Genomic DNA, 19,628 nt, shown 5'->3' on the forward strand with positions numbered 1-19,628 from the left:
CTCCATAGGTTTGTCCATACAACTATTCCCACCACGTGACTATAATTGACGGCTCGAATCTCGCGAGATTGCACCTATAAAAATTTTTTGTTGTCAAAAGTTATTAGAAAGTTATATAAGAAAAGTTAATATTGTCGTTTTCTTATATTTTTCAATGTTTCAACTAACAAATATATAACGAAATTTATCCGACCGATAATTATAATTAATATTTCACTAAATTCCTCTTAGTATTAAGTCTTGAAATTTTGAATATTAATTACTTCTGATGATAATAATTGAATCCATTAAAAAATCCACTTAAAAATCAATTAGTAATAATTAATTAATTTAATATTTCATTGTATATAGATAGCAATAATTATATTTTCTATACAGATTGCAATAGATGGCGCTGCTAGTAATATCAATAAAAATAAAAATTTCCATTTAAATCTTTTTATTACCACACTTTATATAACTTACTCTATGTGGTTGATTGAATCGAATTTTCTAATTAAATTTCCACTTTTAATCGATCTGGTGAAATATTCAATAATATCTCGTGATTTAATTAATTTTTATTTGAAACAGAATGTCCTATTTTAAATTTATACCATTCCATAATGATTTTTTTGTAAATTAAATCGTTTATATGCGCCTTTTGCCAAATTAAGTTCCAAATGGAAAATGAAACTATATAAAAACAAAAAATTATGAACTTAATTTTTTATTTAAAAAAAATAAAATATAATAATGGGGACTATTGGAATAAAAATGGCGGTGCCATGTGACTATTATCGAACAGATGGTGCCACGTGTATTAACAATGTTGGAATAAAAATGGCGGTGCCCTTAAGACGTAACGCAACGTCACAGTGACATTACGCTCGCTCTCAATGATGTCGCTTCGCTATCTGTTTCTCTCGCACTCATTGGATATGATCAGAACATACTGCCGAAACCTCATGTTAGATCGAATTTTTTCATTAAATATTTCGATAAATATCGAAATTAGAGCAACTATTATGAATTAGTTACTAATAATATAGAGTTGTCCCGATATTCACTACCGCAGCTACTAGTTCAAAGTTTCACCGGCCTAACCCGTTTCGTGTAACCCGACCTTAACGTACTATCACGACCCAAACATCCGATGATGAAATTATGCTGATTGGGATTTACAAAATCGTTTGGTATTGCTTTAAATTTATAAAGTACAAAGTAATAAAACAATATTTTAGAGCTGAGCAATCGGGTGGAATAAAAAACATGTTTATTAATATATAAAAATATTTATTATAAAATAAATAACATAGTTGTATGATATAATGTATTTAATTACGTTCTATTGATAAAGAACGTTTGACGACATTCGATAGTACATTTTATACAAGTTTAGACAATCAAAATCAAACTACGTTTTATTTTGTATAAAATTTATATAAAATTTTTAAATTATTATGAATTAGGAATGTCAGATATTCAAACTTCATTGTTGTTTTACAAACAAATATTTTTTTGGGGGAAATAAAAACGTTCCGAAGTTAGATAGTATTCAGGACACTCGAACATAAATAGATCTATGGTTTTAAGATATTTATGGTTCCCTGAAATCATAGAGTTCAAAAAGTTTTGAATATATGTGTAGCAAATCAAAAAGGCATCGCACAGTAGAGATGTCAAGTGTACAAAACTAACAAATCATGTAATTCGATGGCGATAAATAACATTTCATATGTAAATGAACAATTTTAAAATGTGGTAATATATTAATAACAACAAAATCGAAAATATGAGACAACCAGATATGAAAATTTTGAATCTCCATAGTTTTACTTAGATTTTAGATTATTTAGATAATAAAAATTGCAAAATTGGATCCTGCAAACCAGGAATAAGGTGGGATGAGTAATTTTAGGATAATTTTTGATCAAATCAAATCAATTTTTTTTATTCTTTTCCCAATTCAATTCAACAAGCTATGAATTAGAAGCGAATACAGTACAAAAGATAATTAATTATCTCTACTTCAAACTTTCAAAAGTATAAATTACAAATTATTTTCGGCGAACGTTATTGAATGAACGAAAGGAATATTTTTCAAAAAACCTTAACAGAAGAAAAATAATTTATCTATTGGTTATCCTACATTAGTTGGCATGGGTTTAAGATTAGCTATAGAATTGATTCTCTTAGTTTTGATTCCAGTTAATTTTCTCTCAATATCTGCCAAACTTATACCTTTAGTTTCTGGCACGATGAAGTAGGAGAAGAGCAAGGAAACCCCAACAATACACCCATACATCCAAAAAGTATAATAATTTCCAATGGCGTCAATGATGAGTAGGAAAGTTTTAGTCACTACAAAGGTGCACGTCCAGTTAAATGCAGTAGATATCGAAGCAGCTGGTCCTCGAATTTTAGCTGGTAAAATTTCACCCATCATTAACCACGGAATCGGTCCAAAACCCAGAGAAAAACCCAAAACGTATACCATGAAGCTTACAAGAGGCACCCATCCAATAGTTGATACGTTAAAATGGGACACGTCTTTCAAATAAAAATACGCACCTAAAACAGCTAATGAAGCTACCATAGATACACTTGATATATATAATAAAATTTTTCTACCCAATCGATCTATTATCAATGTAGCTATAAATGTTGAAACAAAATTAACCACCCCTACAATCATTGTACAATATTTTTCATCAAGACTCGAACCAGACTCTTTGAATATTTTAGTTGTATAAAATATAACCGCATTTATACCACTAAATTGTTGAAAGAACATCAATCCCAACACTATCGATAGTAATTTCAAGTTGTCTTTAGAAAAAAGGTCCAATATGCTAGAATTGAGTTCATTAGATTCTTTTTGAATCTTCTGAAGATCAGCAAACTCACTTTCGATATCCGTCTTATTTCCACGAAGCCATTGTAATGCTTTCTGAGCCTTATGTAAATCTCCTTTACCTAGTAAGAATTTTGGAGTTTCAGGTATAAACCAGATCATTATTAGAAATGGTACAGCCAATATTGCCCCTATAAGAGCTAATACCTTCCACTCATAAAACATTCCAAAGATGAAACAGATCAACACACCCATGTTACCAAGAGCTGTGGGTAAAAGACCCAAAGAGCCTCTCACTTCTGGTTGCAAACTTTCCGCAGTATAAACCGGCAAAGTTAGGGAAGCTACACCAACACTAATACCAACTATTATTCTTCCTATGTAGAGGTAGATGTAGCTAGAGGCAAAAAAGCACATCAACCAAGATAGCAAGAAACAAACGTTTGTTAACATAATACTCCATTTTCTACCCAAAGTATCAATCAATGTACCCCCTCCTAAACCGCCAAGCAAAGCTCCTAAAGGCATAAAACTGGACATCCACGACATCTGAAACAAAAATTATTATTATAATATATCTAATTCTAGTCGACGGTTGCATTAAAACCCTTAATAGATAACTGGCAGTTATTTGAGCGAGGCTCACTGTCAAAACCCACTATCAATACGCCACGCTACCCCACGCCATGCGATGTCGTTTCGCGTGGTACATTGTTGTGTACACATTTGTAACACGCCACGTGACGACACGCTCATTTTATTTTATAATTTTGAACAAAAACACTTTCAGTAGCTTTGAGTACTTTATTAGAATAATAAATATGAACCCAATGCGATAAAACGTGTCCATAGACTGACATACAAAGACAAGAGAGGGGCATTCACACGTCTTAACACGCGTCGGTTACATCTGAGAATTTTGGCGTCCCATGTGGGATGGAGTGGCGTAGCGTGTGGTGGTTTGGGTGTGTTTGCAGACAATTGAATTAAATGGAAAAACATATGCACACATATTCGGCACGTGGCGTGGGGTGACGTGGCGTAATACTAGTGGGTTTCCGAAAAACACTAGAATGGAACGCAATGTCCAATCGTCGCACTTTATGTAGCTCATTTTAACGGGCATATCCTACCATAGAGGAACACACTATCTATCTCTTCTTAATATAAACTTTCGAAAAGACGGAAATTCGCGATTCCATATAAACACAAAATTGTTTTAAAAACATGGATAAATTTTTGTTTTTTTGTTTGATTATACCGATAAATTTAATGGAAATGAAGAAAAAATATTGTGCAAATTAAGGCTCTTAAAATTATATATCAAATTAGAGCTCTTAAAATTAACTACTCTGTACTTTTTTTGTTTTTAGGTTTCTTTTGGTAAAGAAATTGATTTAAAAGAACAGGTAAAAAATTCACGTTTCGATCTATTTCGTTCTTTATCAATATATGTAACTAATTTTGTCTCAAAACAGATCCAAAATTAAGATGATAATCCAAGAAAAACATAAAAAGGTTTGAAGAAGTAAAAAGTTTAAAGAACTTTATTTTTATATATACAAAAGGATTTTGTTGATATTGTTGATTTCAGACCTCTTTTCATTGAAACTTCGTTTTAACACAAATAAAATCTTGAAGTTTCAACTAAAAGAGACCTAAAATCAAGATAACTTATCAATAAAACCATAAAAAAGAAGATCTAAATAAGAAATTTACAAAAAAACAAAATAACTTACTTACCTCGTTATTGGTAAGGTTGAAATCTCGTTCAAGCGACAATTGGGCAGGTGAAGTATAAGCAGTTGAATATCCAATAATAAGAGAAACCCATGATACTGCAACAGCTGCAAAAAGCTATAAACATCGGATTAGTTCGCAAAATTTCTATCAGTATAATAAAAAAAGCGCTCAGTAAATAAAAGATTTAAGCAGAATGAAAATTACAACGAAACGAATTAATAACACAAAGTATTACCGCGTTATTCATATTTAACGAATACATTCGAAGAATTTTGACTTATCGGCTATATTAATATCAGTCTACAATGTAAAGTTTTTCAACAACCTGCAGGCCTCGCAATGAATTTTTATACAATGACTTTATCACATACCAACCCCCTCTTTTTCCATTGAAAACAGTCCATAAGTTATATACTCAGAATTAATGATACATTTACAATTAGCAGTACTTTGAAACTTGCTAAACGTTATACGAGGGATCGATAAAAGAGTACGTAAGATATTCTATACTTAACAATTACATACACTGGTGAGCAAAAAAAATCGACTCAAGTCACACGCTCGCCGTGAAAACTCTCTATAGCTTCCATTATTTTTCTAATTTTAGTATCTCAAAACCATCACTCTCATCTTTGTAATGAGTAGTAGTCTATGTTGTTATTGAATTATTTCTTTTGTAAAGAAAATACAAGTTTAGATTCGTCTTGAAATGAACACATCAATATTTAGTGTTCCTTTCCCTGCTATCCCAATCTTCAGCGAGCGCCGTTTTGAGACCCAATTTCGTGCCTGGTGCAAGATTTCTAACCCGAACTTTTCTCTTAACTAAATCCTATAAATGCTAGATAGGATTTAAATGCGGACTACTAGCTGGCCAAGGCATAGCATTAGTTTTGACATACTGTAAATACTGTCGTACTTCAATATATAAACGGGCATTGTCCTACATTAAGATGAAGCTTTCGCCTACGAAACTGACGTAGGGAACGACGTAATCCCCTAAAATTTCTTCTATATATCGGTGCGTCATTAATCCCCCTGCTCCACTGCCACTGTTTTTACTTGTCCGCCCATCCAGGAGTCTCCTCCAAAAGCCACGTTTTCTTTTATACAGCACCGCACGTGTTATCCGACAGGTTTTTCGCTGGGCTGGGGTTAATTTGGGGCCAGTAGTCGGTCTTTTTGAATCAAGGTTACCTGCCTTAGGTCTTCTTCTGAATGTCCAGTCGCTCGTATTTCTCTGAGCTCTTGCTGGAATGAACACTAGCGAAGACCCGATTTTTCAGCGATGTACTGAGTTAAAACTTGTAGATAACATCTCCGTAACCCCACAGTGAGAGGGGCTGAGGCAGAAATTCTTTTCTCCGAATTGTATCTCTTGGCTACGGCTAAATGTGGGGGAAAGTGCGCTTTAAACTATGGTAATATACCGTTTATATATCAAAACAGTGGCACTGGAATGTCATAAAAATAGTTTCATGGCAATCTCATTTCGTAATATTAAGTAATATTAAATCTATTTTAAGCTTTTGGTTATCATTATAATAATTTATTTTATCAATAGACATAATACATATTTAATAACAATTAATTGCTAAATCAATAAATTTTGATATTATTTAACTGCGGACAAAAAGATGAAATAATATCGAGGGTGTCTCATAAGTAGGACACAACGTTGTTTTAATAATGGAGATTTGACACTTGAAGATCATCAGCGCTCAGGTTGTCTACGTGCGTGGGATATTGAGGTTACAAGGGAAGCAGTGGAAGACCAAGATAGTACCAGCACTGGCTGATTATCGGACTCCCTTGAACGTTCTAAAAAAGTTCTCGAATTAACCGAGGTTCAAACGAAACGTCCAGTAGATGTGTGTGAACAGCTTCTTGCCCCTGCCAAAAAATGGATTTATCTACACAAGTCGAACATGGGAAATCGTGGTTAGACTAAGGAAAATTACCAGAAGACATCGCGAAGAGAAGGCGATTCGAGCGGAACGTCTTGTGTGTCTGGTGGAATTATGAAGGTTTAGTGTACTTCTAAATAACTCAAGATGGTCAAACTATCACACCATATACGAATGTAATTGCGCAATTGCTAGTTATGGAATCATGAGTGTCTTCTGAATTGATTTTATTTTGCTAATAACGGATATCTTCCCAGCTATTCGTCCTTAGACATATTCTATTTTTGTGTTTCTTTAGTTTTTATGTGAATTTCCCTTATTTTGGCCTGTTATACGATGATATATTGAAAAATTCTTAGCCTACTATAGAAACAAATAAAATTTCAATGTCAAAATATTTTATTACTCAGCATATTCTTCTCTTAATTGGTTACATTTATTACAGCGAATCTGCAAAGTCTCTAGACCTTTCAAAAAAAATGTTTCTTCTTGCTCTGCAAACCAGAACTCCATAGCTTTTATTACTTCCTCGTTGGAAGACACATTTACGACCTTTTAAACTCTTTTTCAGTTGAGGAAAGAAATGATAGTTGGACGGAGCCAAATCTGGTGAATAAGGAAGGTGTTCTAGTAATTCAAACCCTAAAACACGAATTTTTTGCATGGCAACATGAGATTTGTGTGCAGGGGCGTTTTCCTGCAAAAACAAAACACCTTTGGATAGCTTTCCGCGTCTTTTCTCTTTAATTTATTCCCGTAGAGTGGTCAGTAATATCGAATAGTAATCTCCAGTTATTGTTCTACCCTTATCCAAAAAATTAATCACGATTACTCCATGGCAATCTCAAAAAACTGAAGCAAGAACTTTTCCAGCAGATTTTTGGACACGAAACTTCTTTAGTCTTGGAGAACCAGAGTGTCGCCATTCGCCATAGATTGTTTGTTTGTGAATCGTAGAAATGTACCCAAGTCTCCTCCATAGTAACAACTCGGTTTAAGAAGTCTACATCGTTTTCAAATCGAGCACAGATCGAACGCGATACTTCTACCCTTGCACGCTTTTGTTTAACAATCAAACATTTGGGGATCCATTATGCAGCAATTTTTCTCGTTTCCAAATTGCCGTGAACTATATGATGAACGCGTTAGTATGAAATATTCAGTGCTTCGGATCAGATCCGTTTTAGCCCAATTCGACGGTCTGATAAAATCATGTCAAGAACTGCATCGATATTTTCGGGGACTGATACAGAAACTGGCCTTCCCGATCGGTCATCATCTTCGATGGAAAATTTACCTCTTTTGAAGCTTGCAGTCCAATTTTTCACGGTCGCATACGAAGGACATTGATCACCAAGAGTATTAAGCATATCTTCGTAAATCTGCTTACCTCTTAACCCTTTTTCTTTTAATTTATTGCGTAACTCTGGTTTACTTTTTGACGTCAAACTTTACACTGACACTTCTAAGTTATTGTTCGTTGCTATGGTAACGCAATATTTTGTTACTGCATGGAACGAGATATCAATACATACTAGTATTTATATAAAACAAAAACTAATATATTGGAGCTTGCAGTAAGTGATCTTCCCATCATCGGGGAAACTAGAATATGAGTGGAAAAATTCAAACCATATATTTTGAAGTTGCCTTAGGTTCAATTCGAGGATGAATTCCTAGGTGTTACTTTAACAAAATAAGCCATAATCTAGTAGTAGATTAATCAATAATACATTGAATGTTGTAATTGAAATTAAGTTAAAAATTCTAGAATGCGTAAAAATAATGCACATATTTTCGTAAAATTCTATACCTACACTACACCAACACACTCAAGTTATCTTCTTCAGCTAAACAGTTTTTCTTCACTATCTGAATATCACCAATTATTCTAAGCATTCCAACTTAGTCCTAATTTTAAGTAACCAAAAACAGACCGAACTTTTGCAAAATATTTGTTATTAGTTAAATAAATGTGAACTCATTGGTAGTGCTCAATTTTGTTTTGTTAAGAACTTTTATAAAATGGAAAAACTTAGTTTTGGGAAGTGTAACACCAAAACAAATACATGAAAGATTGTTGAAAGTATATAAGAACTATTCACCTTTAGTTAGAATAGGGCTACTGTATTTAAAAGTGCTCTTAAAGATCATCCACTTGAAAGATACCAAAAAGTGCAGCAACACCAGAAAATTGCTGGTTATGATTAGTTTTACTAAATGAGATTTAGTAGAAGTTTAGAAGAATTTAAACAATATTTTAAGTAACGGAACGGATTTAGCATAACAGCATTAGCTAACAACGGAACAAAAATATTCGTATACGATTTCTCACCAATATTTATAGCATTTTAGGTACGGGAAAAAATATTTTTGTGCGTCGTTTGATAACTATAGATGAAATTTGGATCTACCATTATGATCCGTAATTATAACAAGAGGCTGAGGAGTGGCGCAATCACGGTACCTCGGCTCGAAAGAGAATTAAAGTTAGGTGATCGAGTTAATGTTTTAGTAGTACAACACTTGCAACGAACACGATTTCCATCGATCGAAAAAGTAGTCTTCTACATTCTCACAAGAATCCCTTAATTAGAACCTCAATGGAAGGATTATGAGGTTCTAGAAGAGTATTTTGATTAATAAAATTTCTTTGAAACCATAGAAGTGTATTTGACGAAAAAGTTTATTCAATACATGGTAAATCGTTAAATTCAACCTTAAATTAAGAAAAAATCATTTTTAATTTGTTTATTTTGATGACCTATATTTTAGAAATATATGTATATGATAAAAATTGGTTATTATGTGGAAAAGAAAAATCAATGCAACTAACCAATAACTGGATTTTTCATTATTATGAATTTCTGAAATTAAATAAAAAACTTACTTGAGTTTTTACATTTTTTAACTTGAGCTTTATCTTTTCTTCTATAATTTCAACTTCTGGTTCTTCCTTATTGACCTGGAGAGGTTCTATCTCCTGCATAACCATCCGTATGTTGTTGTCTTTGTTCATTTTTTTATTTAGAGCCGAATTTGAATCTCCAAGGGACGACAAGTTCGCAGCTGTTGTCGAAGTTGAAATACGAGGGTCCTCTTTATTTTGCAGTCGCCGATGATTGCCATTCTGTAAACATTCATATCGAATGACCTCTTGGATAACAGTTTTATAAATTCAAACATAAATAATTGTAGAGTTCATAGGTTTTGTTATTACATGTACAATAACCATCAAAATTTGTTGATATATATTGTTATTATTCCCAGAAATAAATCAACTCAAATTTTTCGAAAGAACACTATTTTTTTCTAGTTATTTAAATATACAACTTATAAGTTCAATCAAACACTGATTGGTATTGTTTTCAACCGAAAATTACGAACAACATTATGGTTCAGATTATATCACAATCTTTTTCACCAAACGAATATTTCTGATAAGAAGATGACGTAGATTTCCTATTTCAGTACATATGTAAATTCATGGGTAATTAATTGGTTTCCTACTAAGGGAAACCATAAAATATCTATTCCAACCCACCCTCATTATATTATTTCGTAATGGAAATGTTTGATTATCTTATATCTGTGATATTTAAAATAGTAATACCTTAAATCAACAAAAAAATTTACTAACATTTGGATTATTTTACAAGAAGAATCACAAGTTTAACTTGTTGTTGTTTTAACTTATTTTTTCAAAAATAAATAGTCTATAAGTTGGCTAAGATACATAACATAACGAATGAAAAATAATGGTGAAGTTAAAAAAATAACAGAATGGAAGCCCTTAGAAAACCAGCCCAGAGGAAGACCAAAAAGCCAATGAGCAAGTCAAGTAACAAATGATCTGAACAAAATGGGAATTCGCATATGGTAGAGTAATACTCAGGACAGGAAAAAATTGAGCAAAATAGCGGAAAAACCATGCAGGGAACTTTAGTTTGAAAAAGAAATGTTTTTTCTTTAGTTTTTTTTCAGCTTGTACCATCTCAATTGTTTTTATTGTGCATAAAAAAATCCTCACCAAAGATGAGCCCTGTAGTTCAACTCTAAGGGCTCGCAATTGTTCACGGAATTTTCTACAAAAAACCAATTTATATTCTTAAACTTAAGTCTTCGAAATTATGAAAAACTCTACAATAAGTCATGAATACTAGTAACAGTCCTAAACAATTTCCGAATTGTCCGAAAAAACACTCGCCATTAGAAAATAAATCTATTTAATAGCGCATTGAAAAAGAATATTTTTTCGTTGGAAAATTAATATAAAGTAATATATTAAAAAACTATAATCCATGATTACGTCTTGTAATCATACATATAATTGAATTATTTTATTAACATGAGTGCTGCCACCTATACTACGTACTGACAACCATTTTTGAAATTTACAATCCATAAAAATATAATACTTACTAATACTAAGACTTACGTAATAATTTTAAAAAATTATGCGAAAAAAAATATTATAAGATATTCCTCCAAATTTCAAAAGCTACTAATTTTCTTAATGGCTATAACTAGTCTCCATGGCATGGAAATCAAATATTTTATAGAGTTTTTCATAAGTTCGAAGACTCAACCTTTAATAAAATAAAAATAGCGACCCCTTAGAGTTGAGATACAAGGCTCATTTTTGGTGAAGATTTTTTTATATCAAATAGAAACATAGAATTGAAAATTTTGTTGAAGCATCCTAATAGTTCGTATTTGTGTGCGGCCAGGGAGCCTTCAGATAGACCCGTCGTGCCCCACTTGACGTTACCAAAGGCTAATGTCCTTTGAGAAGCCGATCAGGCAACCTTTTGATGTCATTAGGCAGGTTGTGAGGTTTGCCCAAGTGTTCAAACCGCGCTCGTATGAGTGAAGGGCACTCATAGATAACTGGTCTGCAGTTCCGTCCTCCTCCATGCACCAACGGCACTCCGGATTCTCCGTGATGCCTGTTTTGTTGGACCAGTTGTTTGCTGTGAAAGCACCCTAATATATACAATACAAATAAACGGAAAAAGAGAATGACGGAGAGTCAAAGATGTTACAAAAATGACAAAAATAAATAAATGAAACAAGTGTTAGAAATATTAGTCAGAGTTATTTGAAAACCGTCATCACAGCTGGTGAAAACACCTAGAAACAATCAACAACAATAGACTCATCCAAAAAAAAACGAAATATACTTGGGAAAAATTTTAGTTTTGTTATGTTCTTTATATTAAACTCGCTATCTCAATCTCAAACGCTTTCTTACATGCGCACAACGTAACTATCGCAATGCAAAGATATTTATCAGACAGCAAAACATCCCTTAAAGCACTTGACTCTTATAAAATAGAATCAAAGCTTGTATGCGACCGCACTCAATCTTTGAACGCAAACAAGTTGGTATCTGGCCATACCGGAGTACATTGCAATGAACAAGCTGATCACTTGGTGAAAACAATCGGGGCAACTCCTTTCATAGGACCAGGTATCTGAAGTAAGACCCTAGGTATGAATCAATAGAGGAGTTTTCTTCCTTATTGTACCAACTAATTTCAAAAGTCACTTTTATTGATCAAAAATGAGCTAAGAAGAGTGTCCAGTGCACTAGCATCTAGAGGAAATTGGATAAACTCTTGTCGTTTCTGTAAGGAACCAGGAACAAGTTTTGGGGCAGTAGATTCACGGCCTTTAAGCCCTAGTTCATCTAATCTAATGTTCTTAAAGTTAGAATGGGATTTCACGGTCCTGGAATATGCGTGGGATGGGTAGATTGATATCACAGATCACATCGTAGTTCAAAAAACATTTTTTTGCATTCTGTATTCTCTTGCAAATGGTTTTTTTCAATAATTTCAATTCCATATCTAGCTTCACCTACGTAAACAATGTATTCTTCAATTTTTTTTATACCAATTTTTAGAAACAAATTGTTAATAATCTCCTTGGTATTGACCCTCGATGAGAATACATGATTACAATGATTGGCCGCTTTTGAAAATGGATGAAGCGAATCAAATTATTATACTAACCTTGAACTACATCTTTATCACCATGAAAAAATTAATGAAGTGTTTAAAAAATTGTGTTCCTGTATGAAACATCCCCAATACCATAATAATTTACAAGGTTTACTCTGTTGAATAGTGTGTATTGTTCAAACAGAATATATTAACGTAGTTAACCGGTTATTTGACTATAAAACAAAAAAATCTTTATACATATCTTAAATAAAATTGGAGACGTTGCTAAGATAATAAAATCAAATATTTTTAATATTGGATGTGCTTCCTCTGTAGAAATAATTGAATGAGATTAACTTGCGATCCTGCGACTGCATTATGTATAGGTACAATATGAAGTAGATACCTCAAAATGGCTGATATCTCATAGAAGATCGGATAGTTTGATTTCCAAAAAAGGGACTATACTATATATGGTATGGTTTATGTCTATATTGACATAAATGGTGTTGTTGGTATAGAGCCAGAGCTTATATTGGCTACACCTGAGAATAGACGAGATCCTTTCTAGAATATGATTGAGTAAGGTGCAGTAGACGTTTGTTTCATATCAGGTTATGGTTTGGATTATGGAGTAATGTAGAGAGGTGGTTTTGCTCAAATATCTCTGAATAAATAACTTCCCCTTCCTCCTAACATCAGACAGAAATCTGGTGTCTTCCGATCCGAGATATTTGAGGACAATGGATGGGGTTTTTTGACCCTTTATCTCTGGCGCCAATTGGAAAAGTTATTTTTTTGGTATCGGATTTGATCGAAAAATAAAAATACATTTTCGGAATATATGTAGCATACGGCATTTTACAATTAATCTCTTTGATTTTTAAAAATGAAAATTAATCTAATTATTAGGTATTATCGTTGAGTTCGAACGATGACTCAATTTAACTGTAATCCAGTTGTCTGCTTGGCTTGGTCGTCGATTTATTTTCAACGATCCCAAGCATTCCTCGAAGCTGTGCAAAGAGTATTTGAAAGAATTGAAAAGAAAAAATTTACCGAAGCAATGATTTGTCCGTCATAGTGGCCAGACCTCAACCCAATTGAGTCAAAGTTTGAGGTTTTTGGGTCTAAGAGAAAAGTATTTGTGCGTAAGTCAAAGGAAAAACGAATTGAACCAATTAGACGACGATTGTTTGTTAAAATTGTTACAGAAAATGCCAAAATTGTGCATCGAAATAATAAAAGCAAAAGGGGGTTACATCCATTGAAATATAAATATCAAAATCGATCGTATTATTACTATTTGTTGTATATGACGCAAACTATAGCGTGGGCAAAATATTTTGAATTTTAAACTAGAAGAAAAAAAGCTACAAAATATAAAAAAAAATTGTTTTAATAATTTAATAATTTTGAAAAAAAAATTGCTGATTTAATGCAATATAATTCATTTTTTTCCATTTGTAATAAATTTAAATGGGGGTATATCCATAGTTAAAAACGGGCACGTCACACAAAAACTATTCTATGAAACATTCTAACCATAACCAATATGGGTATATATAGATTATCTTGGAAAAATCACATAAAAGAAAAAAAAAACATTCCTTAAGTAGGTCCTACCTCAATGGTAAAAATCTCACTAAGAACACTCATTTTATAAAATATTTTATCAATACTAATACCTATAATTGATTTTTATTTCACTTATTTCACCGAGAAAACCCGATTATGCATCGTACATATTCGATATTTTTAAATTTGTTACTACATCCTTGATGGTAAATGAATGAAGCAAAAAACAATCAAGTACGCATAATAGATAGATAAAAAATAAATAAATCCACATTAAAATTGCCTTCCGTATTACAACCAAAAGCTGGTATATAGGGAGGCATATATATATAATAATTTTTAAAAGTCAGGTAATTTCATTTTTTTTAAATTGAAAAAATCGTAGTCGATATATTGGTGATATAGAAAGGATTCATGAATGAAAAATTTTTGGACACAATTAAAAAGAATTACACATTTAATCATTAAATAAAGAATTGTACAAAAAAAATTTGCAAAATAAACAATAATAAAATATATTTAATGAATGAAATGTCATTTAGCATTAGACAAATTACCTATATGTATATATTGAACTAATTTGTAATAAAAAAACGCAAAATTTAAAATGTCATTATTAATTAATCCGAACCGTGTATTGTGAATCTTTAAAATAATTATTGAAATGGACTATAAGTTGATTATATATCATTCATAGTAAATGCACAATTCTTTCAATAAAATAAGTTGTTAGAAATCTTCAAATTAATCTTAAAAAATCGAATGACTACAACTAACATCCATGCCGAAAATGCTACTACATACTTATTCCTATGTAAAACAAATTGTGAAAGATGTAACCTTGACTTCATCTCATATTGATTTTCCTCTTTTCTTGCCCCAAAATTTGATGGGGTTTCTTTCACAAGAAATATCACTTAAAATATAGTAGCTACTAACTGAAATCAAATATAAACGTAGAAGTTACATGTTTGCGCAGTGCAATTTTCGTACCACATGATAAGCAAATTTAAATAGCGTTCTGGAAGATTCAGTTATATAGAGCAAGGTAGATGTGTATACAAAGACCGCTTCAGAGATGCTTTGGAAGTGACTATTTACCCGATAGCCGGATAAATAACAAACACTAAACTACGGAAATGTTACTTTCATAAGATAATCTTTCAGACAAGTATTTTACAGAATCAAATTGAATAAAACAGGAAGAAGGTTTATTAAAATATATCGTAGCGAGACTGAATTTAATATAACTGACCCAATTTTTAGATAAGATACTGATAATTGAAAAAATAAACAAATCGTATCGCTTGTATTCTTCTCGGTAAACTTCTCAAAATTTCTCTATTCTAATAGTTAAGGGCTTTTTTCAACTTACCACCAGATATAGTAAAATGTAATGGCCAAAAATAGTAAATGATTACCAAAATTAAAACTGCATTTCAATGTACAAAATAGTAAACAATCTTCTAAAGTTTGACCCTTTAGTATTATAAGATTTTTTACTAAGACCGAGCTTTTTATGTCTCTAAATTAATTAACCACTTACCACTTCTTGAGCGTTTATTCAACCAAAGGTTAAAAAATAAAACTCTTACAATTTTAAAATCCTATATTAAAAACAAACGTAAAGATCGGTCCTTTGAAAACTAAAAGGGGACGGTTTTTTTTCAACCTCCGATCGCTCCGTGCAGACTGCGAAGCTCTCGCACTCCACTTCGCCATTGTTGACTTTCAAGCATCAGTCGGCGTTGTGTTACAGCCACGTAAACATGTCCGCCATTATTGATGCTCCCGCCAAGTGTGATTCGTTTTCTATAGACTGAACGCCATAGTGCTTCAGAAGTCCATCAGAAAATAAATCGTGTGTTTAGGGAAAACTTCATGGGTGCTTGTGTTGTGCGTAAATGATGTCGAAAGTTTAAAGATGTGCACGATGAAGGGGGCCAAGGAGTTGACAGAATGGTTAAAGAAAACTACAGATTCACCATTACTGCTTTGTCTATGGAATTTCCAGAAGTTTCAAGGTCTGTTTTGTACTCTATTGTTATTGAACGCTTAGGTTGAAAAATAAAAAGGGCCCTCGTAATAATAAACATTTCATAAATCTCTAATTAATGCTTTCTCAGCTTTGGCTGGTCATCCTCTTTTGCGTTTCATGCCAATCGGAATAGCTGTTGCCTCTGAAGATGGCTAGAAATGCTGAAGCCGATTTGCCAATCCAGATGCTTGCAAATAAAATCTTTGCATGTGTCGTGTAACAAATTTACTTTTTCTAGGGGCATTATTATTTCCCACTCGTTAAAATGTTTCTCTATGCATTCGTCCCATGGCCTTTCATAATTTTTACTATCCGAATCCGAGCTGGAATTCTGTATGAGCAAATTAGCTCAGTGTTAATCTTTAACGACACTTGTTTCCACAGCCTAGTCTACGTCTTTATAGACAGTATTAATTATGTATTCGTTTGGGTCCCAGTGGATGCCACAAGTTAAGTCGCGGTCGATGTTGACTGCACTTAGCGAGGAGGTCGCCCGAAACCATTGGAGAGTGATGTGTATTGTGCGTTAATCAAAATAAAAAATCCTGTATTTCGTACAATGTTGTTTGATACAAGTTCGGATACTGATGAAATGTCAGCGGCAACTAAGTGGTGGATGAAAGGAAATCTACCTAAATAGAAGAAGAAACAGTCTAGGAGAATACCACCACCTTTTCGGTGAACTAAAAAACGACCCTGATCGATTTAATTCGACCAATCCGCCAGCTAAACCGCGCCATAAGCATCGATGTAAATCAAATGAGTTTGATTTTTAAAAGCTTCGATGTAGACCTCCTGGATGGCACCGCGATTTAACTGTTTTGTTAAGCCTGGTTAACTACAATGTGTTTAATTTACAGGGATGTTGATCGCAACCGCAACCCACTTGTTCTACCGCAACCCTATCCCGCGAAAGGGGCTTGTAGGCCGGAGACGTAATTTATTATGGCATCATACTTTATTTCGTAATGTGCCAACATTTCATGGCAAACTTAGAGGTTTATAGTCCGGGAGCCAGGTGAAAATTTGGTTAATTATTTCCTTTCGACAGATAATTGGTGATATGCAACAGAAAGTTATGTAATAAAACCTAGTGAACATCAGCTGCGGCTTGATGGGAGGGATAAACGGTATTAGCCTCCCACGCACAACAAAAAAAAGAAAATCAGTCATTTCCTCCCAGCTGAAAATTTGTAAGCTACACATTAATATACTGTTGTGAAAAAATCAACTAGCTGATGCAATAGATGCTTCCGTAATAACTTTCAAAGCTGACTTCAGATCTACATAGAAGCTATCATTAATAAAATTTTTATTTGAGGGGAAACCACCGTAAATATAAATTTTTTTTTCATATTCCAGGCACCAACTGACGTATAATACACTATAGTATAGTCAGCTAATTATTTTCTTTCCTCGATATAGTGGTAAATTGGAATTTCTGGAACCGTTGGCGATACTCATACTGAATACACCAACACTCACAATTACATTTCTTACGCACGTTTCGATAACCAAGTTATCGTCTTCAGAGTCTGAAGAAACTGGGTTTACCTTGAGTGTGATTGAGAGTGTTGGTCTAAGTATCGAGATTACAGTGTCATAAATTATTAGTTGGGAGGAAATGACCAAATTTCTTTTTTTCTCATCTCGTCCCACCCACCGAGCTGCAGCTGACGTCCACTAGGCTTTAATGATACAACTTCCTGATGCATTCTATTAATTATCTCTTAAGAGGAACTTGGTCGTGTGTTTCTGTTGCTGGCTCCTGGACTAATACCTAGGCAGAAATAGCGCATTAATTTGATCGCTAATATTTGGTGATCATTCACTAAATTTGTAATTATTGCAATTTTAGACTTTTTTAGACTATTTTTTGGTGTTAACACGTTGATTGACACGCCTGTTATAGCCGTCCTGCTCACAGGAACACGCCTGCTATAGTCGTCATATTTTTATAGGCTTTAGGAATCAGACCTGTTACAGAAGTCATACATGCTTAATAAGTATATGAGACCCATGATAGGTGCCCCACCAGGCAAGTCGTATTATGTTTTGCAGCCCTTCATAGCCTCTAAATAAAATATTCTTCTGGAATGAACATAACCTACATTTACTCGCATTGGACCTTAACATTACGTGTTGTGATGCATTATAATTTGTTTTATTCTGTTGACCTTTCTAAAATTGAAGCTCTTGTACTAAGACTAATGCAACCTTATCCAAACAGAGGGCACCATTTATTCATGGACAATTATTACAATAGCGTGAATCTTGCAAATAGACTTTTGCAAAAGCAAACTCATGTGACTGGAGCATTGCGCTCTAATAGGAGAGGCAAGCTAACATTGGTCGTAAAGAAGAAACTGAGCACATTTGGAAGTGCAATAAAAAGTATATGTGTTAAAGTAGAGGGGAAAAACAAAGCCCATTGAAGTTGTTGAATATAACAAATTTATGTCAGGAATAGATAGATCCGACCAAATGATTTTATATTATTCGTCTCCTCGAAAAACGATATTATGGTACAAAGTCCTATTTTTTGCGCTGCAGAAATTGCGCAAAAACAAGCAAAAGGAGAGAGACGAATCTAAGATGCAAGATATGCCAAAGAAATCCTGTTCTCTGTGCAGTTCCATGTTTCGAAAATTGGCATCTTGGTATAAATAGTGAATTCCAAAATTGTTGGAAGTATTGTAATCAATAAAGGAGTTCAAATCGTTTAATTCGTTCGTTTTTACCTATAACTATATCTACAACTGCAAACCGCTGCGTCCCACCCCAAACGAAAGGCTTGTCCCGGGGGGCAAGACGGCAAAAACAGTCCACATATCTTTTCAATTCTATTTATTTGTGGAAGCAATATGTTATTCCTCAAAACATGTAATAAAAATACTTTGAAACGTAAGTGACAAGATGGGCCCGGTTTACAGAATACGAGTGTCCATCAACGTGTTAAGTAGGGATGAGTCGATTTTTGGACATTGGTATTGGTATCGAGAATCGATCGCAAAAAGTCGATACCGATACCAATGTCCAAAAACTGGTGGTATCGAGAATCTGAAAACACATCTCTAGTGTTAGTATATATTTTTGGTAAAAGAGTTTAGGGTACCGAAGTATTTTTTGGAGGTTCCATACTGAACTAATTGTGGTATGGTGAAAACCTAACAAAATATACAAAAACTTTTTCTAATAAAGCTCTAATTTTAATACATTCATTTATTAGGTATATACAGGAATGAGTTGAACAGAAACTAATAACTGTTATTCCACTGGTATCTAGTATGGTGCATTGTCTATAAATGAAACAATTTAGGTCTCGGGTAAATTATTTTTAGATGAAATGAGGTCCCATTATTTATAGAATCATTTCGAGATGTTAATGTTTAAAGTACTTACACATTATGGCGGCTTGATTGGAATAAACAATTAAAACTTTTCGTATTCTCATATACTGAATTGAGAAATAAAACTAAATAAGAAATTATAACGTTTCTACTGATATTTAAAGTATAAATAAAAGCAACGTTAATCTGAAAGATAATAATGATAATAAAATATAATTTTGTTACCGA

The 19,628-nt window shown here is 33.1% G+C and overlaps 1 protein-coding gene across 3 annotated transcripts; it reads right to left on the minus strand.

Moving 5' to 3' along the window:
• Nucleotides 1-1,259: 1,259 nt before the first annotated feature.
• LOC130451188 (facilitated trehalose transporter Tret1-like) lies at nucleotides 1,260-19,586 on the minus strand. 3 transcript variants are annotated; one of them, XM_056790037.1, is made up of 4 exons: nucleotides 19,453-19,586; nucleotides 9,377-9,616; nucleotides 4,580-4,693; nucleotides 1,260-3,385 (listed from the first exon to the last, which is right to left on the minus strand). In XM_056790037.1, exons 2-4 carry the CDS (start codon nucleotides 9,503-9,505, stop codon nucleotides 2,123-2,125), a joined length of 1,506 nt encoding a protein of 501 aa, XP_056646015.1. In that variant the 5' UTR covers nucleotides 9,506-9,616; nucleotides 19,453-19,586; the 3' UTR covers nucleotides 1,260-2,122. The 3 variants fall into 3 exon arrangements, with proteins under 3 accessions (XP_056646015.1, XP_056646017.1, XP_056646016.1); XM_056790039.1 differs by lacking the exon at nucleotides 19,453-19,586 and adding an exon at nucleotides 14,817-15,019; XM_056790038.1 differs by lacking the exon at nucleotides 19,453-19,586 and having other exon boundaries at nucleotides 9,377-9,928.
• Between the last annotated feature and the right edge of the window lie 42 nt (nucleotides 19,587-19,628).

Source organism: Diorhabda sublineata, chromosome X (genome assembly GCF_026230105.1).
Source record: "Diorhabda sublineata isolate icDioSubl1.1 chromosome X, icDioSubl1.1, whole genome shotgun sequence".
NCBI classification, from domain to species: domain Eukaryota; kingdom Metazoa; phylum Arthropoda; class Insecta; order Coleoptera; family Chrysomelidae; genus Diorhabda; species Diorhabda sublineata.

Excerpts from the sequence above, each read along its gene's own strand:
- LOC130451188 (XM_056790037.1), bottom strand. The coding sequence starts at position 9,505 with ATGAACAAAGACAACAACATACGGATGGTTATGCAGGAGATAGAACCT. Across the intron at positions 4,694-9,376 it reads TAAAAAATGTAAAAACTCAA|CTTTTTGCAGCTGTTGCAGT; the intron begins GTAAGTTTTTTA and ends CGATGTTTATAG. Across the intron at positions 3,386-4,579 it reads TCAACCTTACCAATAACGAG|ATGTCGTGGATGTCCAGTTT; the intron begins GTAAGTAAGTTA and ends TTTTTGTTTCAG.